Source organism: Meriones unguiculatus, chromosome 3, assembly GCF_030254825.1.
Source record: "Meriones unguiculatus strain TT.TT164.6M chromosome 3, Bangor_MerUng_6.1, whole genome shotgun sequence".
NCBI classification, from domain to species: Eukaryota; Metazoa; Chordata; class Mammalia; order Rodentia; family Muridae; genus Meriones; species Meriones unguiculatus.
The window spans coordinates 134,563,656-134,589,900 of NC_083351.1; the positions used below are offsets into that span (position 1 = coordinate 134,563,656).

A 26,245-nucleotide genomic window follows, 5' to 3' on the forward strand; every position below is an offset into this window, starting at 1 on the left:
GTGCTTTTGTGAAGTTTGAGAACGGCTAAGTGTATAAAACAGGCTTCAGGTTATGCTTAACCCCATGGCTTAGGCCAGCCAGCTGACACCGCCTGCTTTCCCACCTCGAAAGAAGGCGTTGAAATGCCAGGAAGGGGTAGTGTTATCACGATGAAGGCAGTGAGGGTGAACCCAAGTTTATCACCATACGCATACTATTGCTGTCTTTGGCATTTTGGTTCTTATTTATTAATGGTATGTATCAAAGTCCTGAGAGTGTGGGTGCCACAAGCAAATACTATAGTTCATCAGCGTAGCCAGGACACAGCTTTACTGTGACTTGACAACTCCCGGCAGCAAGACATACACATGAATTGCTATCCGGAATATACTTTTAAGTGTGTATAACCAGGACAACTATTTCATAAAACAACACCCCGGCTGTATATTCTGAGCTGTTCAACTTGTTGTGTTCTGGTCACAACCCTGAGCTGATTTCCTGACTCCCCAATGAAGTACAGCCCACAGTGGGCAGTGCTGATGTGGGCCACAGTTTCGGTCTAGAAGAGGAAGAGGAGCCACAGCAGCCCAGCCTCTGTGCCAGCTGGGCTTGGGTTTCCTGTCTGCTCTGCCTCCCGTTGCTGACCTCTGGCCGTCTACCTATGACTTCTGGACTTTACATTCCTCGTCTCTCGGTCACAGTGACTCTCCTGGTTTTGTTAGCTATGGCCTTACTTGTAGGAGATTTAAACAAAACAAAACAAACAAACAAACAAACAAACAACTCGAGTAGGGGTGTTTGGGAGGTGTATGCCTATATGTGTGTTTCGGTGGTATGCAGGCTTCGCTTGATCAGGTGTCACCCTCCGTGTCTAGGGCATCTTCTTGTATGTAACTCTGCAACCTGGCAGGCAGCATGTGGAAGTTTCCACGCATGTGAGTTAATGTGCATTTGTCTTTCTGGAGGTCATGATTGTGGTTGGTGGCCAGGCTCCTAAGGCGATCCGCAGTGTGGAGTGCTATGATTTTGAGGAGGGCCGCTGGGACCAGATAGCTGAGCTCCCCTCCAGGAGGTGCCGAGCAGGTAAGCAGCCCCGGTGGCCCCGGCTTGCCTGGGCTCCAAGCAACCTTTCCCCCGCTGGTCTCTGCCTCACGATGGCTGTGCTGCTCCTTGTTTCCCCAGACTCCCCTTCCCACCTGCACATGGGGGACACTTGCTTTGAAGTCAGTTCTTACCTACCAACTTCAGGAATTTGCTCAAATCAGGTGAAGTGAGAGAAACGAGTAGCAGAAGAAACCCGAGTTCCACAGTTACAGATAGCTAAGGCTGGAGGTGGCCTTCCGTAGGGAGTCAGTCATATCCCCACCCTGCTTCCTCAGTGTCACCCATCAAATTGGGCAGTCACACCTCCCCCTTTCCCGACTCTCATGCCTTGTGTTCCTGTGCCTCAGGTGTGGTGTTCATGGCTGGCCATGTGTATGCCGTGGGTGGGTTTAACGGTTCTCTGCGGGTGCGGACAGTGGACGTGTACGACAGCGTGAAGGACCAGTGGACATCCATTGCCAGCATGCAGGAGCGCCGGAGCACGCTGGGTGCGGCCGTGCTCAATGACCTTCTCTACGCAGTTGGGGGCTTTGACGGCAGTACCGGTAGGTCCTCGGCATACCCTCTTACCCTGCGCCACCTTGCTTTGCTTTGTTCTGTCAGTTCTTGCTAGACTCTTTGCAACTGGAGCAGCGCCCTAGGAACGAATCCATCGGAATTAGTGAGCTCTCCTTCATGGTCATGAGATGCTGACGGAATCCTCACACAGAAAAGGCATCCGTGACTTACAGTCGTCAGGTGCCAGTCCACAGCCTGTGTAGACCTGTGGTGAGGTCGTTCATCACGGCACAGTGTGGCCACTTGAAACGGCTCACTTCATTAGCCAGGAAGCAACAGGAAGAGAAGAGACTGTGATCTTAAGTCACCTCAAGGGTCGCCACCAGTGCTAAGGATCCCCCCCAAAGGTCCCAGGACTTCCCACTACAACTGTCCAAGAAACAAGCCGTCAGCGTAAGTGTATAGCTCTCCAGGGCATTCAAGGTCCAAACTCTTAAGTGCTGTCATCCTTAGTCACTCAGCCTCCGGGGCTGGAAACAAGCCTTCTGGTGTATTGAGGTCATAGCTGCTCCAGGATGTGCTGGCTTCTGAGGAGACCCTGCAGTCAGAAGGCCCTTTCTTTCCTCTCCTGTGCCTAGCAGCCTGTTTCCTCAGAGGATCAGGAAGAGGAAGGAGCTGTTCGGATGGGGCATATTCAGGATTCTAGTCTGAGCAGTTGACTGAGCAGTTGAGCGACCCGAGGCTCCAGGTTTGAGGTTCTTGGCTCAGAGCTCGTACTGTTGCCCCATTGGCCACCGTTCTTTCTACTGCCCCACAGAGCCCAGCGGTCTGTGCCACCAGCTCATGGGCCTCACTCCCAGTTTTTATCTCACTTCAAAATTTCAACCCGGGGTCTGGAGAGAGCACTGGCTGCTCTTCTATAGCACCTGGGTAATTTCCAAGTATCCATGTGGCAGCCCCAACCATCTGTAACTTTAGTGGGCGAAGGTTTGGAGAGAGGTCATCTGTACTTATGGTGTCAGGTAAGATGACTGGAGTCTGTGACTCCAACTTCAGGGATAGTCTTTGGCCTTGAGGGAAGTAATAACAGTGTTTTGTTTGTTTGTTTTCTTTATTGAACACCTCTCTGAAGGTCTGTCAGTGAGAATCATCTAGGAAGGAATGGTGGTTATTTCAGCAGGACTTCCTTTTGCTGCAGAGAAAGCCTAGCCGACTCCATGTTTTTTGAAACATGGAGTGCAGAGGTCACTGATCCCAGCTTGCTCTGATTGTACACGGATACTAGAGCCAGATTCTTCACTCTCCTCTTGGCTCTCCCCACTCTCCCTGTGCTTACAACATAGCTGTCATGACTCCAGCCAGGTCATTTGTGTCCCTGGTAGCAAGAAGCAGGAAGTGGTTGTACCTGTATCAGAAATGTGAAGGCCACCCAGAAATTGCCCACCAGATTTCTGCCCAAGCTCACCTTGGAAGGTACATTCTTAGCCACCCAGCTGTAAATTGGGGACTGGTATTCGGCGTGGCATCACATGTTCCATTCTGTAAGTTTAATGGTTTATATCTGCAGTGCGGATAAGAGGTACCCTTTCCATCCCATCAGCTTCCTTGTAAGTCATGTGGTCAGTGGTCGACTTAAGTAGGCTGAGGAGTTACTGTGGCCACTTGCCAGGCAGAGGCGTACCAAGCTGGACATCCGGAGTCTGTGGTCCTGTCTTGCCCTCTGTCCGGCCCCACTGTTCCTCACACGTCAGGGTGAGTGAGGCCCATGGCTGTAGAAATATCATTATTCTCTTCTCCCTAGGACTGGCATCGGTAGAAGCCTACAGCTACAAGACCAATGAGTGGTTCTTCGTGGCCCCCATGAACACTCGGCGGAGCAGCGTGGGCGTGGGTGTCGTGGAGGGTAAGGAGGCTGTAGAGGATGGTGGCTGGTCCCACCCCAGCCTGAGGGCCTTGTCCCTAGTCCAGCATCGCACTCCATGCTCTATTGTGGCCGTACTTTTCAGGTCACTGATCTATCGTCTGTAGTTAGCAGGCAAGGAAGGATGCGACTCAGGGGGGAAGCTCCTGAGCCAAGGCTGAGAAAGGGCTCAGCAGCTTAGAGGAAGAAAGAGGCAGCCTGTCCCTCGGGCCACCTGTAAATATCTCTGCTAACAGTGGGGGCTGGGAAGGAAGTAGGGAGCCCAGAGTCAACCCAGGACCTGGGGTACCGAGGATGGGTGCTGACTATGGTTGGTTAGTTCTCTGCTCACCTTCATGGTTGCTGGCAGGGCCATGAGAAAGGCAGGCTTCTTTTTTCAGGTCGGATACATCTCAGGATAGGTTAGGTGTCAGCCGTGGCTGAGGCAGGAGAATGTGGTGAGATTGGAGGCCTGGCCAGACAAGGCTCAGAAATTTGTAAAACATCCCTTTCTCTTACTAATTCTCTTGAACCCTCTGGAAGAACGTAGGTAGGTCTCAGAGTTTTCCTCAGTGCGGAAACTAAATCCTGGAGAGAGCAAACGAAGTGCTTGAATTATGGTAGTAAATCTCAGGGCCCTCCTAGTCTAGATTCGAAGACCATTCTCAGCTGCTGATAGGTAGGAGTTTGTGAGTTCGGTACCAAAGCAGAGAGTATGAGCTGAACTCAAATGTTAGCCACGATGAGCCAATGCAGATTTATTAGTCTGTACTAGTCTGCTCATCCAGCTGTGTGCCTGGCTGCTTCGTGTGCCCCTTCCCCCCACATTAGCCTAAAGTGCAGTGAGATGGTATCTTTGTTTTCTGCTGCTGTGATAAAACACTGACCAAAAACAACTCGGGGAAGAAAGGGTTTGGCTTGTAGATCACAGCCCATAAAATAAATAAATAAATAAATAAATAAATAAATAAATAGTTAAAGCAGGAACCCAAGGCAAGAACTGATGCTGAGACCGTGAGGAATGCTGCCTGCTGGCTTGCTCTCTGTGGCCGGCTCAGCCTGCTTCCTTATATACAACCCAGGACCACTTGCGTGGGGATAGCATTACCCACAGTGGACTGGGCCCCGCCCCCATCAATTTGCAATTGATAAAATGAGCCGTCTCCTCTCTCGGCGCGTCTCAGCCCGCAGCGCGGTTATGTAGTTCGACATTTCCACTTAAAGCTGTGTTATCCCAGGGTAGCCGAACACATTGTCTTAGGGAGGACAGGATTCTATCCCTCGGTCAGGGTGGATTAATTATTTCTTGGGGTCTCATCCTCTTGGTGAGACAGAAGTTGATTTGTCTAGCCAGGAGGAGCGCCGAACAACAGAGCAGGGAGTTAAAGGCCTGCTGACAAGCTCAAGGCCAGACCTTGGATGGCCGTTTGCTTCGTCTGGTACGAGGTTGGAGTGGTTGGTGGGGTTGGAGCAGGTGCCTTGATGGCCGAGAGTTAAAGTGCTCCCCTGACAGGGGCTTTTGTCAGCGTGCCAACAGCCTGCCCTGCCCCTGCAGAGGGGGGCTGGGGCTTGTTTCTTGCCCTCCTGCCCCTGAGGCTCTGCGGGCTGCGGGCTGCCTGGGCAGCGGAAAGTGTTTCTAAGAATGCGGAGGAGGAATCGGAGTGGACCTTGCCTCACAATGGCCGAGGACTTGGCTTTCTGCACGGTCTGTTCTGTCTCTCCCCCTTGCTCCCAAGGCTATGCAGCCTGAATGACTTAGCAGTCGCAGGATAATTGGCTCCTTGCCTCCTGGAAGACTCTTTCAGAAGGACAAGGTACACAGTACGGGGTGGAGTGTAGACAGAAGTGCCCATCAGAGCAGACAGGGTGTCGCAGAGATGGGACCGCCTGAGCCCACGAAGGAGTCGCCTGGACTCTGGAGAGGGTCCTTCGTGAATCTGTCTCTCTGTCTGTCGGCCGCAGTTGAGGTCTTTTTGACAAAGGTCAATTGAAAAGACTCAAAGAGAAAAGAGTTTGGCAACAGAAGGATCGCTGGGTCAGCAGCCCTGACGGCCTGAGAAGCTAATGACGTAATCATGCATTCTCACATCCTAGCTGTACCCTTGTATTAGGGACTCACACAACAACCCCCAGCTCTTGAGTAAGTAATTCTAAGTAGATTTGACCGTGCCTTTGTTGATTCAGCCTGCAGCTGGTGTCAGTTTAGCTACTGTCACAGCATTCTGCACAACTGATGTCCACAGGTGGAGCAGGGTTCTCTCTCTGTCCCCACAGAAGGGACTGTCCTATCATGTCTAAAACTAATTGTTAAAGCTCATGTGTTCGAACCCTTGTCCTCACATAGGTCAGGTAACCATTTTTCCTTTCCTTATTGTACCCAGCTTCCAGCTTCCCGCCCCAGACAGAAACGACACAGGGAGACACAGGAGCTTAGCCTTATTTTTACTTAAGAGCAGTTGATAATGCTTCGGGGTTCTTGTCCATGGCTTAGAGAACACAGGTGGCCTGCAGAAAAATGCCAGCTGCCCCAGCCCAGCGCGTACCCAGCACGCCTCACACACCTGCTCTGCAAACCAGTGTGCCCGGAGGAGTGCCTGGGGCCGCGCTTGGCTCTTACTGAAAGACACTCTTCTATATTCTTCTCACTTGTCACACTGTGAGCCTAGAGCCAGCGGGTGGGCGTGTGGTCAAGGCTGAGAGAGCCCTGTATCTTCCAGCGCTGGCGTCTTCTTCTGGATGCGCTTGAGCCCAGTTCTCCAAGCAAGCCTGTACTGAGCCTCAGGGATGCCGAGTGGGTGCGCTGTGCTGGGTACCTGGGCTCTAAGTGTCTCATGGCTGACAGAAGGCAGGGATTGGAGGGGCCGTATGCCCCGTGGCTGGAGAACAAGCTGGGTGCTCTAAAAGAAGGGGACCCAGAACCCCAGATGAGGCAAAGGCGGCAGCTTAGCGGGATAAAAGTGGAGCTTTTACCAGCCGAGCTCCTGTGCTGTGTCCGTGCCACCGGCACACCCTCAGTCCCTTTGTCTGTTCCAGGGAAGCTGTATGCCGTCGGGGGTTACGATGGCGCTTCCAGGCAGTGCCTGAGCACCGTGGAGCAGTACAACCCGGCCACCAACGAGTGGACATACGTGGCAGACATGAGCACCCGACGCAGTGGCGCTGGTACGTGAGAGCCTCGGGGTACGGGAGAGCCCTGGGGTCCAGGCTGCATCCTCTTTCCTTGTGGCTGAGACTAGAGACAAGCAACGGAACCATACCCTATTCCCCCTCATGCCGTCTCCTTTCCTCTCGTTGGAATAGCCCCACCACATGCACACCACATATAAGGATCAGCCTTTCCCAGTGACGCCCAGCTCAGCACGAAAGGTGTGCTGGCTTCACTGCCTTCCTATCACTACTGTTTTCTGTTTGTTTGAGACAAGTTCTCCATGGCCCAGGCTAGCCTCAAGCTCACCAATAGCCTAGGCTATATCTGGGCATTCCCTTGTTTGTACTCAGGCCTACCTCTCTGGGGAGTACAGGCCAATCTGTGCTGAGTGCTGTCATGGTACAAATGCCTTCCCTTCCTTCCTTCCTCCAAATCTTACGATGTAGCCCAGGCTGCCCTCAGACTTCAGCCTCTGGGATTACAGGTGTGTCTGGCCTGAGGCCTCCACCCACTTACTCCTCGCCTCAGTTTATCAACTGACAAGATTTTGAAAGTCCTACCAGAGGTGGCTCGCTTTGCCCACGGCTTTAGAATTAGTGACTTGTAGAGTTAAAATTCTCTCTCCAAAGTAGGAGCCTTTAGTCCTCAAATAATGAGCCTCAGTCCTGCCCTGGCTTTAGCTGACAAGCTCAGCCTGCTTCCTGAAGCTGTTGTCTTGGGAAGAAAAGCCAGCATAGCAGTGTTTATGGCTGGAGATAAGCCTATGGCCCTTGTCCCTACTTTTCCTTACTTTGTTCCTCCCCAACAAGTGGAGAAAATGATCTCCCAAATGTTTTTCTATTTCTGTCCTGTGGAAGGTCCAGGCGCTCAGGAGCTGCCACAGTCCCTTTCTTTCTCCTTGTCTTCCCCATCATCCGGGAGCTGTGGTCTGGGAGAGCGAGCAGAGCCTTGGCCACAGTTCCTAGGGCTCCTGGTGATGGATCTGAGCCTCAGTGTGGGGCTGGTGGGAAGACCTCGATTCCTGGGAAGAGAAGCCAGATGCTCTCCACAAAGTCACACATTCATTTTCTCTCCAACGCCCTCACATATCTTCATTCTTAGCATTAGGCCATTAGGCCATTTTAGTTTTTTTTTTTTTTTTTTTTTAAGAGACGTTTTGTGTACACATCAGCAGGTCGTGGAGTTGAATGTCTGCATGGTTCCATTTCAGAAGCATGGGGGGGGGGAGGCTGTCTCTGTGAAGCTTGACAGCTTGGCCCCTCATGAATGCCTTGAAGTCAAGAAGCCCGAGCTTTAGAGCTGGGTGGGCTTGTCCTTGCCACGTCATCTTGGGTGACCCCATTCCCCGCCCTTGGCATTTAGTGCCCTCTCTGTGCTGTGCCCATGCTCTCAGGGGACCAGTTCCATTCATAACTCCTGTGATTTCCCCCTCTTCCCTGACGGTTTAGTTGTGATAGCTTCAGGCCCCTTCCTTGCACCTCCTAAGATCCGTGTGGTGATGCCCTTTCCCTGTGGGTTGTGCAGAAGGTGGTTGGAAGGAAGGTGGCGTCACCTGGCCCATCCTTGCCTGCAGGCCCCAGACGCTGCTGTTACTGCTGACTGTGTCTCTGGGAGGCCTGGTGACCTTGGCTGGGATGACTCTTGTGACTTTTGTGACTCAGCGCACAGCACAGCAGAGCAGATGGTGGGAGAGAGGGACCATCTCAGGGTTCCAGAGGTGTCAGTCCTGCTGATCCCGGAGGAAGGGAAGGTGAAGCAGCTTGGAGCCTACTGAATGTTCCCAATCCCGCAGGCCAGCAGCAACCGTTGGTGTCCCAGCAGCACCATCTGCTGCCAGATTTGGGCAACTGCTGGGAACCACTGGCTGTCCGCATAACCGCCGCCTGGGAGTCTACCGTACACCCCTTCATTTAGATAGCATCTGCTGGGAGCACGCCAGCAGCAGCCTCTGGGAAACAGAGCAGGGCAAGACATAAGCAGTTCTTGACCTCCTGAAGTCTGTAGCCTCCAGGTCCAGCTCTTGGGCCCACAGACCTGCTGCACATCGAATTCACCAAGACACCCTTTTGGGCTTCTGGCCAGTGGCTCTGGGGTGAAAGTTCCCAACAGAAAGGATGCAGCCTGTCCACAGAAGGGAGTAGTCCACGGAATCACTGAGTCATCCTGGCTCCCTCCTTCCACGAATGGGAAAGAGAAAGGGCCACCCCAGGGGAGGAGAGGAAGGCCTAGGTGTCCCACCTTCCAGACCCGCTGTTTCTCGCTAGGTGCGGCCTTCCTCCTCAGTGGCTGAATCTCCTTATCATACAGCAAAGGCCCACTCCCCCCAACCCCCGCCCCGGCAGCTCCCCCACCCTCACCCCTGTCCCTGGACATCTGATGCCTTCTGCCATCAAGGCACAGGCTGGCAGGGTGTCTGTCCTCAGCACCTTGCTCTGTGCTCTGCATCGATGGGTACAAGGCTGAATAATAAGATGTTAAGGGAAAACAAGACCGCATGGTGGAGAGGCCAAAGGGGAAACAAATGGTGTCAGTGTACTGTGGAGAATCAGCCTCTTGTCACATCTTAGTGTGTTTCTCTGAGGTTTTATTTATTTATTTACTTATTTACCCCTTTGTTACCCTCTGTAAATGTATGCACACATACATATTTACATTTTAAAAGCAGAAATGGGGTCACCCTGGCATTGTTCCTCAGTGTTTACAAGCGGCCTGTCTTGTGGGGAGCCAGGTGGGCATCATTGTTTATTTGTTTTACAGATTATGAGGGCAATGAGGTCCAGGGAGATGGGACTTGCTCCCCAGGTCACTCTGCCAGCCGTGGCTCACCGGGGCTGGGCACCAGGCCTCCTGGGTCTTGTTTTTTTCTAGAGAGCCTGGGGCTGGGACGCTGTGCTCTGCCTTTCAGGGGTTGGGGTGCTCAGCGGACAGCTGTATGCCACCGGGGGACATGATGGACCCTTGGTGAGGAAGAGTGTTGAGGTTTACGATCCTGGGACCAACACCTGGAAGCAGGTGGCAGACATGAACATGTGCCGACGGAATGCAGGTAACGTGACTGGAGGGGGCCGTGTCACAGCTGGTGCCTGCATTCACCTGTGCGGTGGCTCTTGCTGGTCGCCACGCACAGGGCTGTGTGGACCCCAAGCCACACAGAGGTGCTGCCAGTGTCTGGCTGAAAGGTTTTCACATCTCCACAGAGTCCAAATTCCTTCCTAGCGGGAGAGCCGGATCCCACCTGACGCCCCTCTGCCATCTCTCCCTTTATTGTTTTCCTCGTATTCCCAGTCCCCACTTCCCTCTGCTCTTCGAATCCTTCCCATAGGGAGAGCCCGTCATGTGCTGCAGGGCCTGCCAGGCCTGCAAGGCGGTTTCCTTTCACGACGTTGCTGTTGCTTGGAGCTGGGCATTGCTGTATGTGGCTTTGTGCTTCTTTGCTCTGGGAAAGGTGGCATGGCTTTGCCCACCTTCCCAGGATGGACTGGCTAACAGGTGCTGCCAGGAAGAGTTCCTGCTTTTATTCTCACGGTAGCTGTTTGCTAAACTCACTGTGGCTGACTTGTTGGAGGCATAAACAGAGGCGTTCCTCCTTGGCTCACCGCCTGAACCTGCTTCGATACCTTGGCGTTTGGCCTCTAGCCACACAAACAAGGAATTATAGCACCCGTAAGGCAGCTAAGTCTGCCTCTAGCCTGTGAATTACAAACGTCCCCAGGTAGATGTTACTTATTTAATAAGTAATAATAAGATCCTACCATAGTATTGTTCTAACACTTGCCTTTCAATCCTTCATCAGCATCTAATTACTAACCGTATCTTCTCGCTCCCAATTCACAGGGCTCTCTCAGAACTTACCAATTCAATATTGGCTACTTCATTTATGCCCTCTTTTCTAGGCTGCCAGCGACGCTGTAGTTATAAATGATCTTTATAGTTAAGCCAATGTACACATTTAAAATGACCTCCAGAAGGAACGGCCAAGAGTAGAATCTTGAGGCAGAGGAAGGATCCGTGTTTTAGATGCCATGCAGGCAGGCAGCGTATTTTGTGCCCTTCCCAGCACTGAGAGTATTCATCAGCATTGCTAGTTATTACTTTAAAAAGTGTCTTCGATTAACTGGAGTTTGTGAAAAGAAAAAAAAAACAAAAACAAAAACAAAATAAAACCCAAAACCCGCTATCTACTGGACTATGAGTTTTAAGTTGTTGAATAAAAGTTAAATTTCCCTGCTCTTCCATCCAGCTTTATGAGACCTTGCCTTCAAACAACTCAAAACTGTTAGGAAGGAGAAGGGAACCCCAACCTGGGGTACTGTTTGTGAATTCAAATGCCCATCTTGTGAGGCGGCTACAGATTCAGCTGCTTCATATGGCTCATCAGGGCAGCACGTGAGCTCAGAGGCGTGAGGGCATCCTGGCACCTTGTCTCTTTCCTAGCTCAGGCTGATGGGGAGGCCAGCATGCTCCCCATAAAAAGTTCCCTCGGGGAAACCCGCCCCTGCAGTGTTCTCTCTGTAATGTGGAGGTGGAGGGTGGGGGGAGGCGGGCAGCAGGAGCATCCGTAGGACCCTCTGAGCCCAGTGGCGATGCTCAGCATGCTCCTCCGCTGAGTGGCTCAGACCGCAGGATTACGTCTCTGCTGTGCGACAGAAACTGGGGAAGAGAGGCTGTGGGCCCGGGACCAGCTTCCCACGGCTCCTGATTCTCGCACTGGTCTTGTGACTTCGGTTTGATTCGCAGGGGTCTGTGCGGTGAACGGGTTCCTGTACGTGGTCGGAGGGGATGACGGATCGTGCAACCTGGCGTCAGTAGAGTACTACAACCCGGTCACTGACAAGTGGACGCTGCTGCCAACCAACATGAGCACTGGGAGGAGCTATGCAGGTCAGTGGGTCCCAGCTCCAGAGACCTGCACACCAAGGGCAGGGACAGCAGGAGACCACGAGGGCTTGCTTAATGGGGAATGGAATGCTTCCTGTAGGCTCCCGGGTAATTGTCACATGGCGATCGTGTCTTCCCCGTGTCCCCATGACCACCACTTCCCCTGTGAATCTGAGTGTAGCCTCGGAATATTTAAGGCATGCTTGTATTGCCTCGGCCACTCCTGGCAATACAAGGTCTCCTAGCACTTCACTTTGTGCTAAGCATTGTGGGTGGGAGAGCATGGTTCTCGCTCTTTAGAAGTTAGACCTCCCTGTTTGGACTGGAGCTCTGAATGGCTGCCTCAGGACACAACAGTTGTTATTGGATTCTGGGTAGTCTCACGGACCAGCTGCCTTTGGTTGCGCTCTTTTTAGGTTAGTTATTTTCCTGTTGTGACAGATTCCTGAGAGGAGCTGTGTGAGTGTGTGTGTGTGTGTGTGTGTGTGTGAGTGGAGGTATTTTGTCTCATGGTTTCAGGGATTTCAGCCTGTTGTCTCTTGGTTACTTTGTTTCTGGTGGGCTGTGGGGCTCAACACTCAGGGCTGCTGCAGGCAGCATGTGGGGGAGTGGCTCTGGCAGCCAGGGTCAGAGGAACCTGAGTGGGTCAGGTTCAAGTGCCCTGCAGTGGCGCGTCTCTGGCCACTTGCCCCTCCCCTTCTTCAAGTTGGGCTCCAAACCTTCAGTGCCAGCAGCGCCTGGAGGGGCTGTTTCCTATTCCAGCTGTAGCAGCCTGGCCTGAGGGGGCTGGGCCAGTGTGGTAGGTACGGTGTGTACGCTCCCTCAGGCTGAGTAGGACTGCATGCCCCCACCCCACAGCCGAACTGTGGAGACTGTATGTAACCACCAAACGCCAGCACATGGCCAGTAGGCATGCACCAAAAGTTCAAACATAGGTCTGGCCTCTTTCTATAGTGTCCCAGTCCAGGGCTGAGTAAAAGAGACTGAGGGGTGACGGGGTGGGGGTGGGGTGGGGGTGATGGGTAGGCTGACACAGAGGATCTGGTGCCAAGTCCAGCACAGGGGGAAGAGGTGATGTTGCTGAGGTCAGAGATCCCCTGAAGAGGAGAAGCACAAGCCCAGCTTCTTATGTCTGGCCTAAGCGTTTAGGTTAAATGGTCTAAATGTTTATTTACGGGGCGCACACACAACGTGCCATCCATATGCCAACTATTTAAGCCATGCTCTTTCGTCACATATACCTTGGCTCCCATGCTTTTCCTCTTCCTCCCGCATCTGTGAGGAAGGCCAGCCATTCGGTCTTGTTCAGGTTTCAGGACGTGCTGCCTGTGTCATGTGGGCGCCAAGGGCTCTGTCCCCTTCTTTCCTCACCGCAGTGCATTTCTTTCGCTTTCCCCTCCCTTAAGCCTTTCTCACTGGGTCACATTTCCTTCACTAAGACACTGGAAGCGTTTTGATCCCAGAACAACTCTGTTCTCATGAAAATCAGCACCCTTTTTCCTGAAGCCACAGAGGAGAGCACAGGGCCTTTGTAGGATGAGAAGGTGGGCGGGACCCTTGGGCCCCTCCCCTGTGTTGATGAGTAGTGGGCGGGATCCTTGGGTCCCTCCCCTGTGTTGATGAGAGGTGAGTGGGCTGCGTAGGACCCCTTAGGATTTCATGTATGTGCTGGATGTTTCAAAAGCCTGTCTGCCCACGCCAGGACTGGTGGGAAGGAGACAATCAAGCCATTTTGTACTCAAATCAACCAACGTTATTTTAAAATCTAGGGAGTGGGTCTGATGTGCCAAGATTTAAGGCTGACATTACTTATCTGAGCGTTGCTTATAGTAGCACCCTCCTCTGGGCATTGCTTATAATACTGCCCCTTCCCCCACATCATAATACTTAATGATTGACATTAGGGAAACAGTTACATTTTCTATGGACTGTTTAGTCAGTGGGTATATTGTTTTCTATCTTTTTATAAATTGAAAATATATATCTTTTCATGCAGTATATTCTGATTATGATTTACCTTCCCCTAGCTCCTCCCAGCTCCTCCCAGCTCCTCCGCACTTCCCCATAGTTTGAAGGTCATGAGGAAATGCTTGTGCCTGACCTGTTGGATTAGAAGAGGTTGAGTATGCCCAGTGCACTGAGTGCTCTGGCCCTATTGGAGGACAGGGAAGTTGAAGAGCTGGTAGTTCTGGAAATGGGTATATGGGAGTCCTAGCTCTGCTGCTAGCCCTGAGGCTCTGGGCAAGATATTCCACCTAACTGAACTTGCGTTGTCTCAGTTGAAAAATGAGGGTAGAATTAGATTGTGCCTCTGAGGGCTTTTAAGAGGATGTACCGTGATAATGCGTGTGAAGTTCGTAGCGTGTTGCCTGCCTGGTGTGCGTCACCACGGGCTAACGCACTCTGGTTATTATTAGAAGCTGGGATGTATTAAAAAGATAATGGCTGCGCTGTTTGTATGAAGGGATAAAAGACTTTCCTTTGTGTTCTGTGTTTTCCAATTTTTCCATAATGAGAGCATATTTTTTTTTCTAATAAAAAAATTCTTATATAGAACACTACAGGAAGATACTACAGGAGTCTGCTCTTGAAAAGTATTACTTAGTGAGAGGTAGCTGAGGTAGCTGGAGTGTAGGTGAGGGTGCCAAGGCCAGTGGGTACCTTTGGTCCGGAGTCAGGCGTTGACAAAATGCTTACAGAATGTCTCTGATGTAGTACCCCCCCCCTTTCCTTAGTTTCTCGTCTTCAGTTAGAATGTCTTACAGCTACCGGACTATGTTAAAATAAATCTCTAGCAAACGTGTTCACTCCTGGGCAGTTTCTGAGTTACGATTTTAGTAGCAGGGTCCAGAAACCTCCCCCTGGGCTGGACATGCAGGGTCTCAGGTAGAAAGATGTGAACAAGCCACCATCACAGCACAGAAGGCTTGCCTCACCTTCTCATTGGCTATGACCGGGCCACAGGCAGTCTAGGAGGCTGGTTTATCACCAGCTGGCATCTGTACTAGAGGGCAATGTATGTAGAAAGCATGTTGGCTGTCTCAGCCTCTGGTGTCATCTACGCTGACTGAGTGGATCACAGTGAAACTTGGGTTGTGAGTGGATTTACAAAGTTAGGTTTGTTCAGTTTTACAAAAGCACTGACACACAGGACATGCTTGGAATGTTTGTCCAGCTGGGAGTCGAACGCTGGGTAAGGGTGTCAGTTCTAGGATTTTGTGGACTGGTGTGTGAGGAGTCTGCCCGCATGTGCTCCTTACGATCATGTTTGTGGATACAGATAGACATCCCAACAGGACATATCAGAGGGGAGACTGCAGCTGCTGGCGGTGATAGCATGTGATCCTTGGGGACCTACTGGCTTTGACTTAGGTGTTGTAGATTCCTGGGATCCTTGGGACTCTGAAAAACTCAGGAGAAGCTAAGATTGTAACTTTCTTTCCCTTTCATGTTAGGTGTTGCTGTGATTCACAAGTCCTTGTGACCCGAACTCCCTGCCTGTGACTCACTCAGCAGTGAGCAGCTGGACCATGACAACTGATGAGATTGACTGGGAGGTTCTGCCATGGTTTGACAACCACCCGAGTTGTCTTGGCAGACCAGCCTCGACCCTCTCAGTGTGGACATTGATGACCCACCTTCTGCTCCCAGGTGCTTTGGTTTCTGCCCTAACAGTTGGGTTCCTGACAGCCCCAGCAGCACCCTTGGGATTGTGTGTATGTGTGTGTGTGTTTGTATGTGTGTATGTATGAGTGTGTGTGCATGTGTGTAAAACATTTCATTCAGTGGGGGCTGGGGCTGTGTGAGCATCTACTAGATTTCATTACTACTGATATTTTTACTGTGCTAAACTCCTACACACATCTTCTGGACTTGTCCTGTGGACACACTAGACTACTAAAGATGCTGTCTTCTGGAGGTCCAGGCAGAACTAGCCAAAAGCACACTCCACCATGTCTGGGACCATGACTTGACTACTGTAGCCATGTGGAACTTGGAGGTTTCTTCAGAGCTGCTCTATAGCCTCCATGTACCTCCAGGGTACCTGTGCCATTGCCTCTTCCTTGGCTGCTCTCTAGGAGGCGGATGAGAACTGTTTTGTCTTCACATCTTTGCCTCTAGTCTTTGATGTCATGGATTGAAGGTTTGGAAGATTTTGTGTCTTTTCAGCAGGGAAAATAAACTCATCAGATAATTGCTAGGTCAAACACTGGAGAGAAATAGACAGGAAAAGCAAGCAAGGAAGCAAGCTATCAAGCAAGTGAGCAAGTAAGCAAGCAAGAGGGCAAGCAGTCGATCAAGTGAGCAAGCAAGTGAGCAAGCAAGGAAGTGCTCAAGCAAGCAAGCAAGTCATCAAGCAAGCTAGATAGCAAGCAAGCATTTATGCAAGCAAGTACTCAAGCATGCACACACTGCAAGCAAGTGAGCTAGCAAGCAAGCAAGCAAGCTAGCAAGTGCTCATGCAAGCAAGCTAGCAAGCAAGCTATCAAGAAAGCAAATGAGTGAGTAAGCAAATGATCAAATAAGCAAGCAAGCAAGCATGGGATGTAGCAAGCAATTGAGCAAGCAAACAAACAAGCCAGCAATCAAGCAAACTTGCATGCCAGCAAATGAACAAGTGAGAGAGCAAGCAAGATAGCAAGTGAGCGAGCAAGCAAGCGCTCGAGCAAGCAATCCAGCAAGTAATCCAGCAAGCAGGTGAGCAAGCATGTGATAGAGCAGTCAAGCAAGTGAGCAAGAAAGCAAGCTATCCAGCAACCAAGCAAGTGATCAAGCTATCAAGCAAGTGAGTGAGGAAGTAATCAAGTGAGTGAGCAAGCAAGCAATTATGCAATAAGGGATCAAGCGAGCAAGCAAGTGAGCTATCGCACAAACAAGCTATCAAGCAAGCAAGCTATTAAGCAAGCAAGCAGACAGACACTAAAACCAAAGTGGTATGGATGCTCTTTCCACCCACAGTGATCTCAGAGAGGTACCCTGCCTTTGACTGTTCTCAGGGCACCTACCCTATTTATTATGCTTTTTTATATAGGCTTATTCATGGTATCAGCACTCATGTGGAGGATGAGTAAAAGGCCACTAAACCCAGAGATAGGTTTGTCCCTGGGTTAGGAGGGGCCATGCATAACCCAGAGGGACATGAATGACTTCTAAGAAATATACTGGCTGGATCTGGCCATTTGTGATGATGGTCAGGGCTACTCATATCGTTATATCTTCCCTTTCTCATGATTCCCTCCTCTTTCCGGGTCCTCATCCTTTCCCTGGCCTCCAAAATACCCCATTTTCCTTTCTTTTTTTTTCTTTGGGGAGGAGATAGTAGTGGGCCCTTCCTCAAAGACATTTGTATTTAAAAAAACTGAAAGCAACGTTTTGCTCAGCCACAGATCCAAATTATTAAGAATGTAACTTCAGGTACCTGGTGTGGCATTTGGAAGTTCGTGAAAGCACACACATTAAGGGGTGAGGGTGGGATGTTTGCTGCACAAGCATGGATTTGATTTCTAGCACTGATGTAAACAAACAAAACCAAAACCTCTCTGGGTAGAGCAGTTCGCATCTGCTATGTTAAAGCTGGGAAGGCTGAGGTTGGCAGAAACCTGGGCCTTTGGGGGGACAACCAGCCTAGGCTACTCAGCGGTCTCAGGCCTCAGGCACAGACTCATAAAACATGAGTCAGCAAAAATGCTGGCTCCTGAGGACCAACGTTAAAGGTTGACCTCTGGTCTTTGTACAAAGAACTTCAAAGCCGAACTCTTCCTAAGCAAGGAAATTGCTTGTACTGGCATTTCTGCTGCAGGGGGGGCGGGGGCACTTTGTGCCCAGAGAACAGTCTCACAACCCAGGGTTGGAGTCTATCCACCCCATTCCCACCTCCGCATCAGAGGCCACATAGAGACCAAGGAACTTCGTAAAACCCTGACACAGATAGCTTCTTTGAAGTACATTCTGTAGGAGGTTGGCACCCCCTGCCTTCTGCATTTGGAAACCCACCTTCTCCCCAGCTAGGCAGTACTTACTGAGTGATTAAAGCACCCTCTTCCATGAGGGCAAATCATTTGTAATGTTAAGCAGAATTAGGAACCGCCACATCCAGATAGCTCATAGCCATCGGAAGAAGCTAGAGTACCCAGGTTTGGGGGACCCAGAGGGATGCAAGCGTTTCCTCAGCAGGTGCTCTGGCTCCAGCTGTGAGTGGGCAGAGCACTTGTGCTAGGAAGTATGTAGAATGCATTCCTGAGGCCCTGCCCCCATTTCCAGGCAAATCTGGGGACTTGTTTGAGGTATAGAGAGGTGAAGATAAGTTTGGGGATCAGAGTCTAGTGAGCTGTTTGCACAAGCACTCTATTTTGGGTGAAAGGTAACCCCACCTCCTCCCCCACTCCCACCAAGAACCTAGACTTTTCTATGTAGGGATCACGATGAGTCTCCCTTTGCATCCTCTTCCCGGAGAGAAGCTGGCCAGCCACGGTTTCCGCTGGAGCTTTTGCTGTTGGCTGCACCTCATGTCTCCCTCCTTGTGAAGCACCGCTTTGCAGGTGGAACCGCTGAGGGTCCACTCATTTCACCCCTGTGCGTCCTGTCTCACGGGGCCTAGAACACTGGTATGTCACCACCAAAAAGCCAATCTGCCCTAGCTGCCCACAGATGCCACCCCAGGACCTGTGCTGCTCCATTCTCAGGTAGAAGTCTCCCCATGGTGGATACCTCAGACCTGCTTTCAAGGCTGTGCTAGTCACGCGGTGGGTGGTGACCCCACCCCCGCCCGTCACAGTGGCTGCCATTGCTAGTGAATACAGCCCTGTCAGGGGCACATCTGAAATCCGACTGCAGTGGCTACCCAAGGTTAGAAGCAGCATAGACACCACTTGGATGCTGATTCGGACAACGTAGAAGTCAGCTTCTGAATTCCAAAGTTATTTCTTCTAAGTACCCAACAGCATCTCCATCTTAAAAAAACAAAACAAAACAAAACAAAAAAACATGGCAGTATTATGCAAATGAAGTGACCTCATTCTTTTCTGCTATGCAATAAGAATTCTGAATTGTATCTCACGACAAGCCAGTTGCAATATCCCCTCAGCTGCTTTCTTTTTTTTTTTTTTTTTTTGAGCTGTCCTACTTTGATATCTGTTGTGTAACGTTTGTATATTTCTGAGCTAGATTCTTTCAAAGATTACCTTTTTGTAAAATTGAAGCTGTAGCTTTCAGGCTAAAGTTTTAATGTAGATATTTTTATAGATAATTTTTCAAGACATTTGAATCACTTTCTATTGTCCATGATGATGAAATGCTGTTGTGTGTGTCGTTCAGCCTGACAGAGCTGCACACCTGTTGCTGTGCTGTTTTTCGTTTCTCACCTGTCTTAGATCCTTCTGAGCTTCAGGCCCTTGGCCTTCTAGGGAGAGTGATGAATTCCAAGACACAATCCCTGGGCTTTGTCTCTTAGTCACTAGGGACTAATGTTAAGACTCGACTCAGCCCTTACCCATGTCTATCTCTCATGCCTTTGTGTTTATGAGTCTGTTCTCTGCAGGGCTGGGCTTGGGCCAGTCATGTGGTAGTGGCTCTCAATGCTCTGGCAATGAGCTTGCCCCCAGCCCACTCTCCCTAGGTTGCCTGGGCCCTGCAGACCTTGTTCATTCTCTACTGTCTCCTTTCTTTTAGAGGTTCCTAGCACTCAAGGCCTCTGAGGCTGGGCCATGTCTCTTTGGGAAGCTGGCATTCCATGTACTTTGGAAGAGGGGTCACTGCGTCCCTCGAAGAGTGTGTTTAGCAGGCACTCACACATTTTTTTTTTTCTTGAGCTGCCTCCACTCTGGTTTGTGTATGTATCTGTCTGCCACTGGCCTCTTGTTTCTGTTTTTAAATCCTAATTTATTATTTTTGGGACAGGCGCCATTTAAGTTGCCCTCCATGCTTCTTCCTGTTCGACCTGGCAGGATCAAGTTGGGAGGCTGAACAAACTCATTAAGTTGGACAGAGTATCCAAGGCTTTGATGCATAGAAGCACAGGGGTCAGAATGTTGTGTTGTATCTTGTTTTTTTTTTGTGTGTATGTGTGCGTTTGCATGTTTGCACTACTTAGGCCCCTCATGTTCAGCTGTACTGTTTATCTACTGAGCAAGCAGGAAACCCAGCAGCACTTCCAGGAGAGGCCTCTCCATATGGGTAACCCAGCCGTACAGGCCTCACGTAGCGTTTACCGTGGGACTCAGACAGTCCTGGGTGTGGCGGCAGCCCAGGCAGGAATGCGTGGGGCTGTGGCGTTGGCAGGAATAAATCGCTCCTGTGCTGTTCTTGCCTTTGGTTATAAGATTGTAAATTATTCCCCTCCCCTTTTTGGTGGTAATAAAGGACCCTTGTTAGACTTCTTGTTTAATTGTATGTGATGTGTAAAATACTTTCTTTGAAAGAAAACTCAAAACACAGGACATGTCCTATCTGGGTGGATGTTCTGTCCCTTGCTTGACATGGGCCATCAAACTGGACACTGCCTGGCACGGGTAAGGCCCTTCATCTGACCTGATGTTTTCTGCGTGATGTTAGGGACCATGTATCTTAAAAGAACACTTGTTACATGATCAGTGCAGTGAGAGCCGAGAAACATCCCTCCAAATGTGTTATTTTAAGAGGATCCCATTCCGGTTCCCCACACTGCACACAGCATTTTAACAAAAGCTGAACTGTGCTCACGCTGCAGACTTCATTTCCATTGCACAGCATCTTCTATGTCTCAAGTAAGTGAGGGAAAGACTGGTCCCTGCACAGAATCAGATGGAAACTTTTCTCCTCAGAATCTGCTGCACAGGGTCTCTGTCCCTCTGATTCCTGTCACCTGGCCCCAGCACAGTGCAGACCCAGGGAGACCTTCAGACCTAGTGGAGACAGTCTCTCTAAAGGTGTTGGGTAATGTGGACAATAGTTGCTGAGATCTGGGCCTGGAGGGGAAGATGGCTGGCTGTTCTGACATCACTCCTGGAAGCGGAGATGTATCCCAGGCATGTGGAATGTTTAGCTTGGTGGGAGTTTCTCAAAGCCACCTACCTGCTGACATGGATGTCCCTCTGGATAAAGGCCCTCCTGTCTCAGGTCCCCTCAGACTGTCAGGTGCTCTGTGTCATAAAAGGTAACAAATGGGCATCCAGGGCCTAGTGCTTACTTGGCACTTGGAAAGAATGTAAGGATGGAGGCAAAGTCAGCAAGCTGGACGCAGGTGATGGCTGACCTTCTGCATAGCCCTCTTCCGCCAAGCTGGCCCCTGCTCTGGCCTCTTATCCCTTGAGGCTGAGTGAAAGCTGACAGGATGTGTCTCTCCACTGCCCTTTGAACCATGAGCAGGAATTTATGTCCCTCTGGAACAGAGGCCCAACAGGTGAATGCATCTGTCTGAAGGGATTGTAAGGGGGAAGTGAGACAGGCTCAAATAAAGGACACCAGCCCGTTGAACCCTTGTTTGAGTTTGGGAATGAGTCTGAGGAGAGGCCCCAGGATGCAGCTGTTTTGAACATAGCGTTTGTTGTACAGTCACGTTGCCATGCCCACCTTGAAGAGACAGGTGACTATATATTGTGCTGCTAATTCACAACACAACAAGGGTTAATTCATTGGCCCTGAGAGGAGATCTAGGCTGTTCATCCTCCCGAGGCTGCCTGCTACTCTATCACTCTCCTGTCTTGGCGGCTGTGTTCTGCAAGTGCCCTTTGGAGAAGGGGGACCACCAATGCCTGGACCTCAAACACTTCCCAGAAACTCCCAGGGAGGCCTTGCTTTCTCCTCCACTTCCTCCAAATGGAAGGAGGCCCTGCCCGTGCGTGGCTTTGCAAGTAGGACTTCCCCTACCCTCTCTGGATCCTTATCTGCAAAATGAAGGACTCTTGCATCCTTTCCTGAAGACAAGAGACAGGGGGTGGCAGAAACCTTGAAAGGTACAGAGAGTTCAGATACGCTCGGTCAGAGAGGAGGTCCCACCTACCTAAAAGTACAGGGACAGAAGCTTGGGGAGGGGGTGGGGGGAAAGGCACCAAGGGGAGCTAGAGCTGCAGAGACTGGCCAGTATGATGATACAGAAGCTTTAGGAGTGGGAGAGACAACTTCAAGGCCTAGTTTCCACAGAGGGTCAGGTACCTATGGGCAAGTCTCTTGTGTCTCAGGCAGTTCCCCGTCTGTGAGATACAGATGAAACACCAGTTGGCGACCCCGGAGAAGCTGAAAAGTGAGAATTCCCCTATGTGGAGAAGGCAGACTCGGCCTTAGGAGCAGGTGTGGTCTGGCAGCATATATAGCCTTTGGGAGGTGGGGGCAGAGGCTGAGTCTCCTGCATGATGGTTGTGTGTGGTCATGTATGCTGTGCACAAGCTCCAGTTGCTGGGAGTGTGCAAGGAGGGCTGATACACACGAGAAGGGTCATGGGCTGTCTCTGGACCTTTCCTGGCCAGGCTTCATTTCTGCAGGGGGCCCAGTGAGGTGATCTGGGCTTGGTTTCACCTGGAACCACTTGGATTTTTTTTCTGAAAAAAACTTTTCCCTGAAAGGAGAAATGACTTCAGTGGTTAAAAAACACTGGCTGCACTTCCAGAGGACCAGGGTTCTGAGCTCTCAACTACAAGCCCAGAGGATCTATGCCCTCTTCTGGCCTCCCGGGGTACTACATGCATGTGGTATACACCCAATACACATCAGGTGAATAAAAGAAATAAAAGATGTAACACATCAGATTACGAGTATTTTGTACTCTAAAATGGTTAGCCACGAACATGGACCGTCCCAGCTCGCGGCTAGCGCAGAGCTTGGACAGGAAATCGTGTGGCGCTGGCGTGTCTGTTTCATGGCGGCCCATGGTATGCCCATTGCATCCAGACTCTGCTTTCTCCAGTTCCACCCCTCCCCTGAAGCCCACAAGGTCGCCCACCCCAGAGGCTGTGACCTAGGCCTTCTCCACGGGCTGTTCATAGCAGTGTCCAGCTGAAGCAAGCATGCAGTGTGGCACCCCTCCAGCTGGGAAGCATGTCGGGACCGATGTGCCATTCCTGACCTCACCAACGTGCTAGCTGCAAATGGGCTCCTTGGAGATGCTGTCTGCAAGGCTCTTGACGGCTGCCACCTTGTCCCACGTGGCTTTTCCATTACGCTCTGCTGTTTTGTAATCCACCTTCGTCTCCTTCCCTCCGAGTGGGCACAGGAGGTGTGGGTCTCATGTAGTGACCAGCCTTGCTGCTCATGGTTTCCGGTCCTTCTGGCTAAGATCACGTAAGTATCCACGCACCCATCTTCATCCCACCTTGGGTGACTCGGAGACACAGCTTTGTAAGCACAGGAGTCAGGCGTTAAGTCATCTCAAGCCAGATCTCACGAGATCCTCACGGAAGTCTCGCGCGGCCTACGCCGTGCCTGCTGGCCGGGCGTGGTGGTTGTTTTCTTGGTGCGGCGGCTGGTGAGTGCTGAGTCAAGGCACACCTGTGTGCAGGGTGTGACTGGCTGCTGGCTTCTCCCCTGTCGCCCCCTTTACCTGAACACAGGTTTGAGAGGCAACACGATTGGCTCGAAATCTCGCGAGAGCCCGCGCTTGGCTCTGCGTGACAGCCCTCGAGTGGCTTAGCTGAGGAGTGGGTTACTCCGCTCCTAAAACCGCAAGCTCGGGGGGGGGGGGGGAGGGGGCTCAATTCTGCGGCTGGAACGGTTGTCCCACTGTGCCATCACACCCCAGATCCCATGCTGTTGGCGTTTCCATTATTAACATGTTGCGGGGTAGCCGCCCCGCGGCTATTTTCAGCTCAGAAAACGGGCGCGGAGAAGAGGTGGTCTAGAGAGCTGTGAGGGGTAGGCTCTAGAAAGGGAAAACTTCCCCAGCGTCCCCAGCGGACTGGCGCAGATAGCTCCTGCAGCCTCGCAGATGGAAGCGAGGCAGGCGGCCCACTCTGAGTTTAACGTGGGCGAAAGAGAGACTTGGTATCAGGTGGGCAGTTAGCATCATCGGTGGGCCTGTGGGCCACCTGCATGCTTTCCCCTCCACCGGGCCTCGGGCTTTGCTGTCGTGGCCTCTGGTGTCCTCCCTGAAGGTCGTTTTGTCTGGGCTCTGAGTATATCCCCCGGCTCCTTGTCAGTGAGAATGATGTTCCCTGTGTACTTGGCGTCTGCCGAAGGGACACAGGGCACGGGCAAGGTGGGGCGGGGAAGGCTTTCTCAGAGTCTCAAGTCCGCCATCTTGCTGGCTCTTCTTGGCGTCAAGACTGGATGCCCCTCTTTCAGGATAAATGAGAAACCCTCAGCAATGGAGACCTTTTGGAGCCTGAGGCTGGGCCTTTGAGACAGCTCATTTATCAGTGGTGGAGGTTTTCCTGAAGCAGTGATTGAGGAGCTCCGTCAGCAGCAAGATCTATAACCTTTATCTCAAGAGTGACCCATCTGTGCAGCGCTATAAATCTTTCTGAGTCACAAGTGGAAGGTAGAGGCCGTGAGGTTTGGCTCTCGACTCTTGGAGGCAATTTTCTCCAGTTATTTGTCCTCCAGTCCTTCAGGACATCCTTGCATTTAATAGTAGCGCCTGACGGGCAGACAGCCTCTTTCCAAGGCGCTGTTCTGCTCTGTTCTTGCCAGGTGAGGCTCCATATCCAGGCAGGGCGCAGGAAGGGAGAGATATCTCAGCCAAGTGGTAGGCTTCGCCTTTTATCCTGTGAGGAGGATGGGGACAGTGTGGGGAGGTGGTGGCAGCTGGAATGTCTGGCAGTGTGGTGATGTCCACATGACACTCTGAATGCAGGTTCTCGTGTTAGCTCACCAAGATGTCCACTGAGACCCGGGAGAAGAGAGTGTGTCCTGGGCAGCTCAGCTCAGCGCAGCATCATTCCTCCCACCGAACCCCCCTCGGCCATCCCAGGGAGCTCACAGATCCCTCCAGGGCCTTTCCACAATCCTAGGCCTTACCTTCATCATCCCGCGGTGGCTTAGGTGTGAGATAAGGGGACAGAGGCCCCACAAGGGATTCCAAATGCATTTTCTAGCCACAGATCCGTCATTTTAATGTGACCTGGCCCCCTCTTAGAATGATTAACTAAAGGAACCCTCTGTCCTTGTGCTGGTGGCTTCTGCAGAGTCTTGATAAGGAAGCCCATAAAATCATCTCCGAATAGCTAAATGAGGCCGCTGGCACACGCTCTCACATCCTGCAAAGGTGGTGTGGTTTCTAGCTTCTCGAGATACTGGAAGCCTGTGCGTGAACACAGCTGCACCTGGGAAGACTGCAGAGGCCTGTAGGGTGGATGAAGGAACTGACCTTTGCTGTGGCACTAGCTGTTCATCACAAGTGGAGTGTCAGATGGACTCCAGAGCTCTTCCTGACTCTAGGACAGCTCTCCCACTGGGCCTGGGAGACTGTGAGCCCCTCCGAAGGCCTGTGGAGAAACTGCTCCATGGGGAAGCAGTCTGTACTTAGCTGCTGCTTTCTCTGCGCTGCCTCTGTGGTTTCTTGTGCCATGCGTGCTCTGGAAATACGGTATAAATGGCAGGCAGGACCCTGGTTGTCATGGGCTCAGTGGAGCTGACGCAGCGAGATGAGCGAAGGGGTCGGGGGGGATGAAGGTGGTCTGTGGAAGCATGCAGAAAGGGCACGGCAGGGTGTGTGCGCAAGTGATGGTAGACCGCGTCCTCGAGAAGAAGAGGGTGGAATGCTGAACCAGGAGGAGGAAGGAACCACAAATACCAAGGCCCAGAGGCTGGAGAGAAATAAGAACTAGTCCAGCATGGCCGAACCTTGACGTATCAGGAGGCTATGCAGAGAAATGAAGCTAGAAAAGAATGATATCAGGGTAGGATGTGAAACCATGAGGGTGAGGTGCCCTCTGACCTGTGGGAAACATAAAAAGTGGCTGATATTGAATTCCTAAGAACTTGTACTAGTCAGGGCTCTAGAGGAACAGAACTAAAATCATATATATATATTTATTAGAGTGGCTTACAGGCTGTGGTCCTGCTAGTCCTACCATGGCTGTCTGAGGACCCATTATTGTTCAGTTCACAAGGCTGGATGCCTCAGCTGGTCTTCAGTATGTGGCAGAATCTCAAGAACGTAGGCTCTACTGCCAGTGAAGGAATGGACTTGCAAGGGCAAAGGGCAAAGCAGGCAAAGGGAGCAAGCTTCTTCCTTCCATGTCCTTCACAGAGGCTGCCAGCAGAAGGCATGGCTCAGAGATCTCCCCCACCTCAAAAGATCTGGATTAGAAGTGGGGTTTCCCACTTGAAATGATTTAATTAAGAAAAAAAAATTCCCTCACAGGAGTATCCAGCCTCTTGGGTTTTAGTTAATTCTAGAGGTAGTCGAGTTGACAGTCAAGAACTGCTGTCACAGAAGCCAGCTCTGTAATGCTGAGATCCCTGCAGAGGCTCCAGGAGAGAGGGGGAGAGGGCGAGGGAGAGGCAGACATTCAGCATGGCCCCAGCGAGAGGCCTTAGCCGACCTTTGGGGAACTATTGAACTGGGTGTTCTTTTAATGTTGTTTTGACACATGGGATCACTAGTTTGTATTCCAGAAAAATCAGCCATTGACTCCAAAAGCACGGGCAACAGAAGAAAATTGGATCTCATTAGAATAAAAAAAAATTACGTGCTTCAAATGAGACCAACAAGAAAACAAAAGGACAGCTCACAGAATGGGAGAAAAATATTTGCACATCATGTATCTGACAAAAGCCGAGCACCAGAGCCCATGGGAAAAAAATGCATAAAGATAAATAACCAGAT

At 51.1% G+C, this 26,245-nt stretch overlaps 1 protein-coding gene across 4 annotated transcripts in view; it reads left to right on the plus strand.

Moving 5' to 3' along the window:
* The window catches only part of Klhl3 (kelch like family member 3), a 109,760-nt gene extending 89,881 nt beyond the window's left edge, over window positions 1–19,879 (plus strand). For all 4 annotated transcript variants that reach the window (XM_060380584.1, XM_060380581.1, XM_060380585.1 and 1 more), the window contains 7 exons: window positions 946–1,063; window positions 1,432–1,629; window positions 3,384–3,485; window positions 6,516–6,644; window positions 9,536–9,676; window positions 11,368–11,511; window positions 14,964–19,879. In XM_060380584.1, the coding sequence (XP_060236567.1) occupies window positions 946–1,063; window positions 1,432–1,629; window positions 3,384–3,485; window positions 6,516–6,644; window positions 9,536–9,676; window positions 11,368–11,511; window positions 14,964–14,992 (861 nt within the window). In that variant the 3' untranslated portion in view covers window positions 14,993–19,879. The remainder of the gene's footprint in view (window positions 1–945; window positions 1,064–1,431; window positions 1,630–3,383; window positions 3,486–6,515; window positions 6,645–9,535; window positions 9,677–11,367; window positions 11,512–14,963) is intronic.
* Window positions 19,880–26,245: the final 6,366 nt, after the last annotated feature.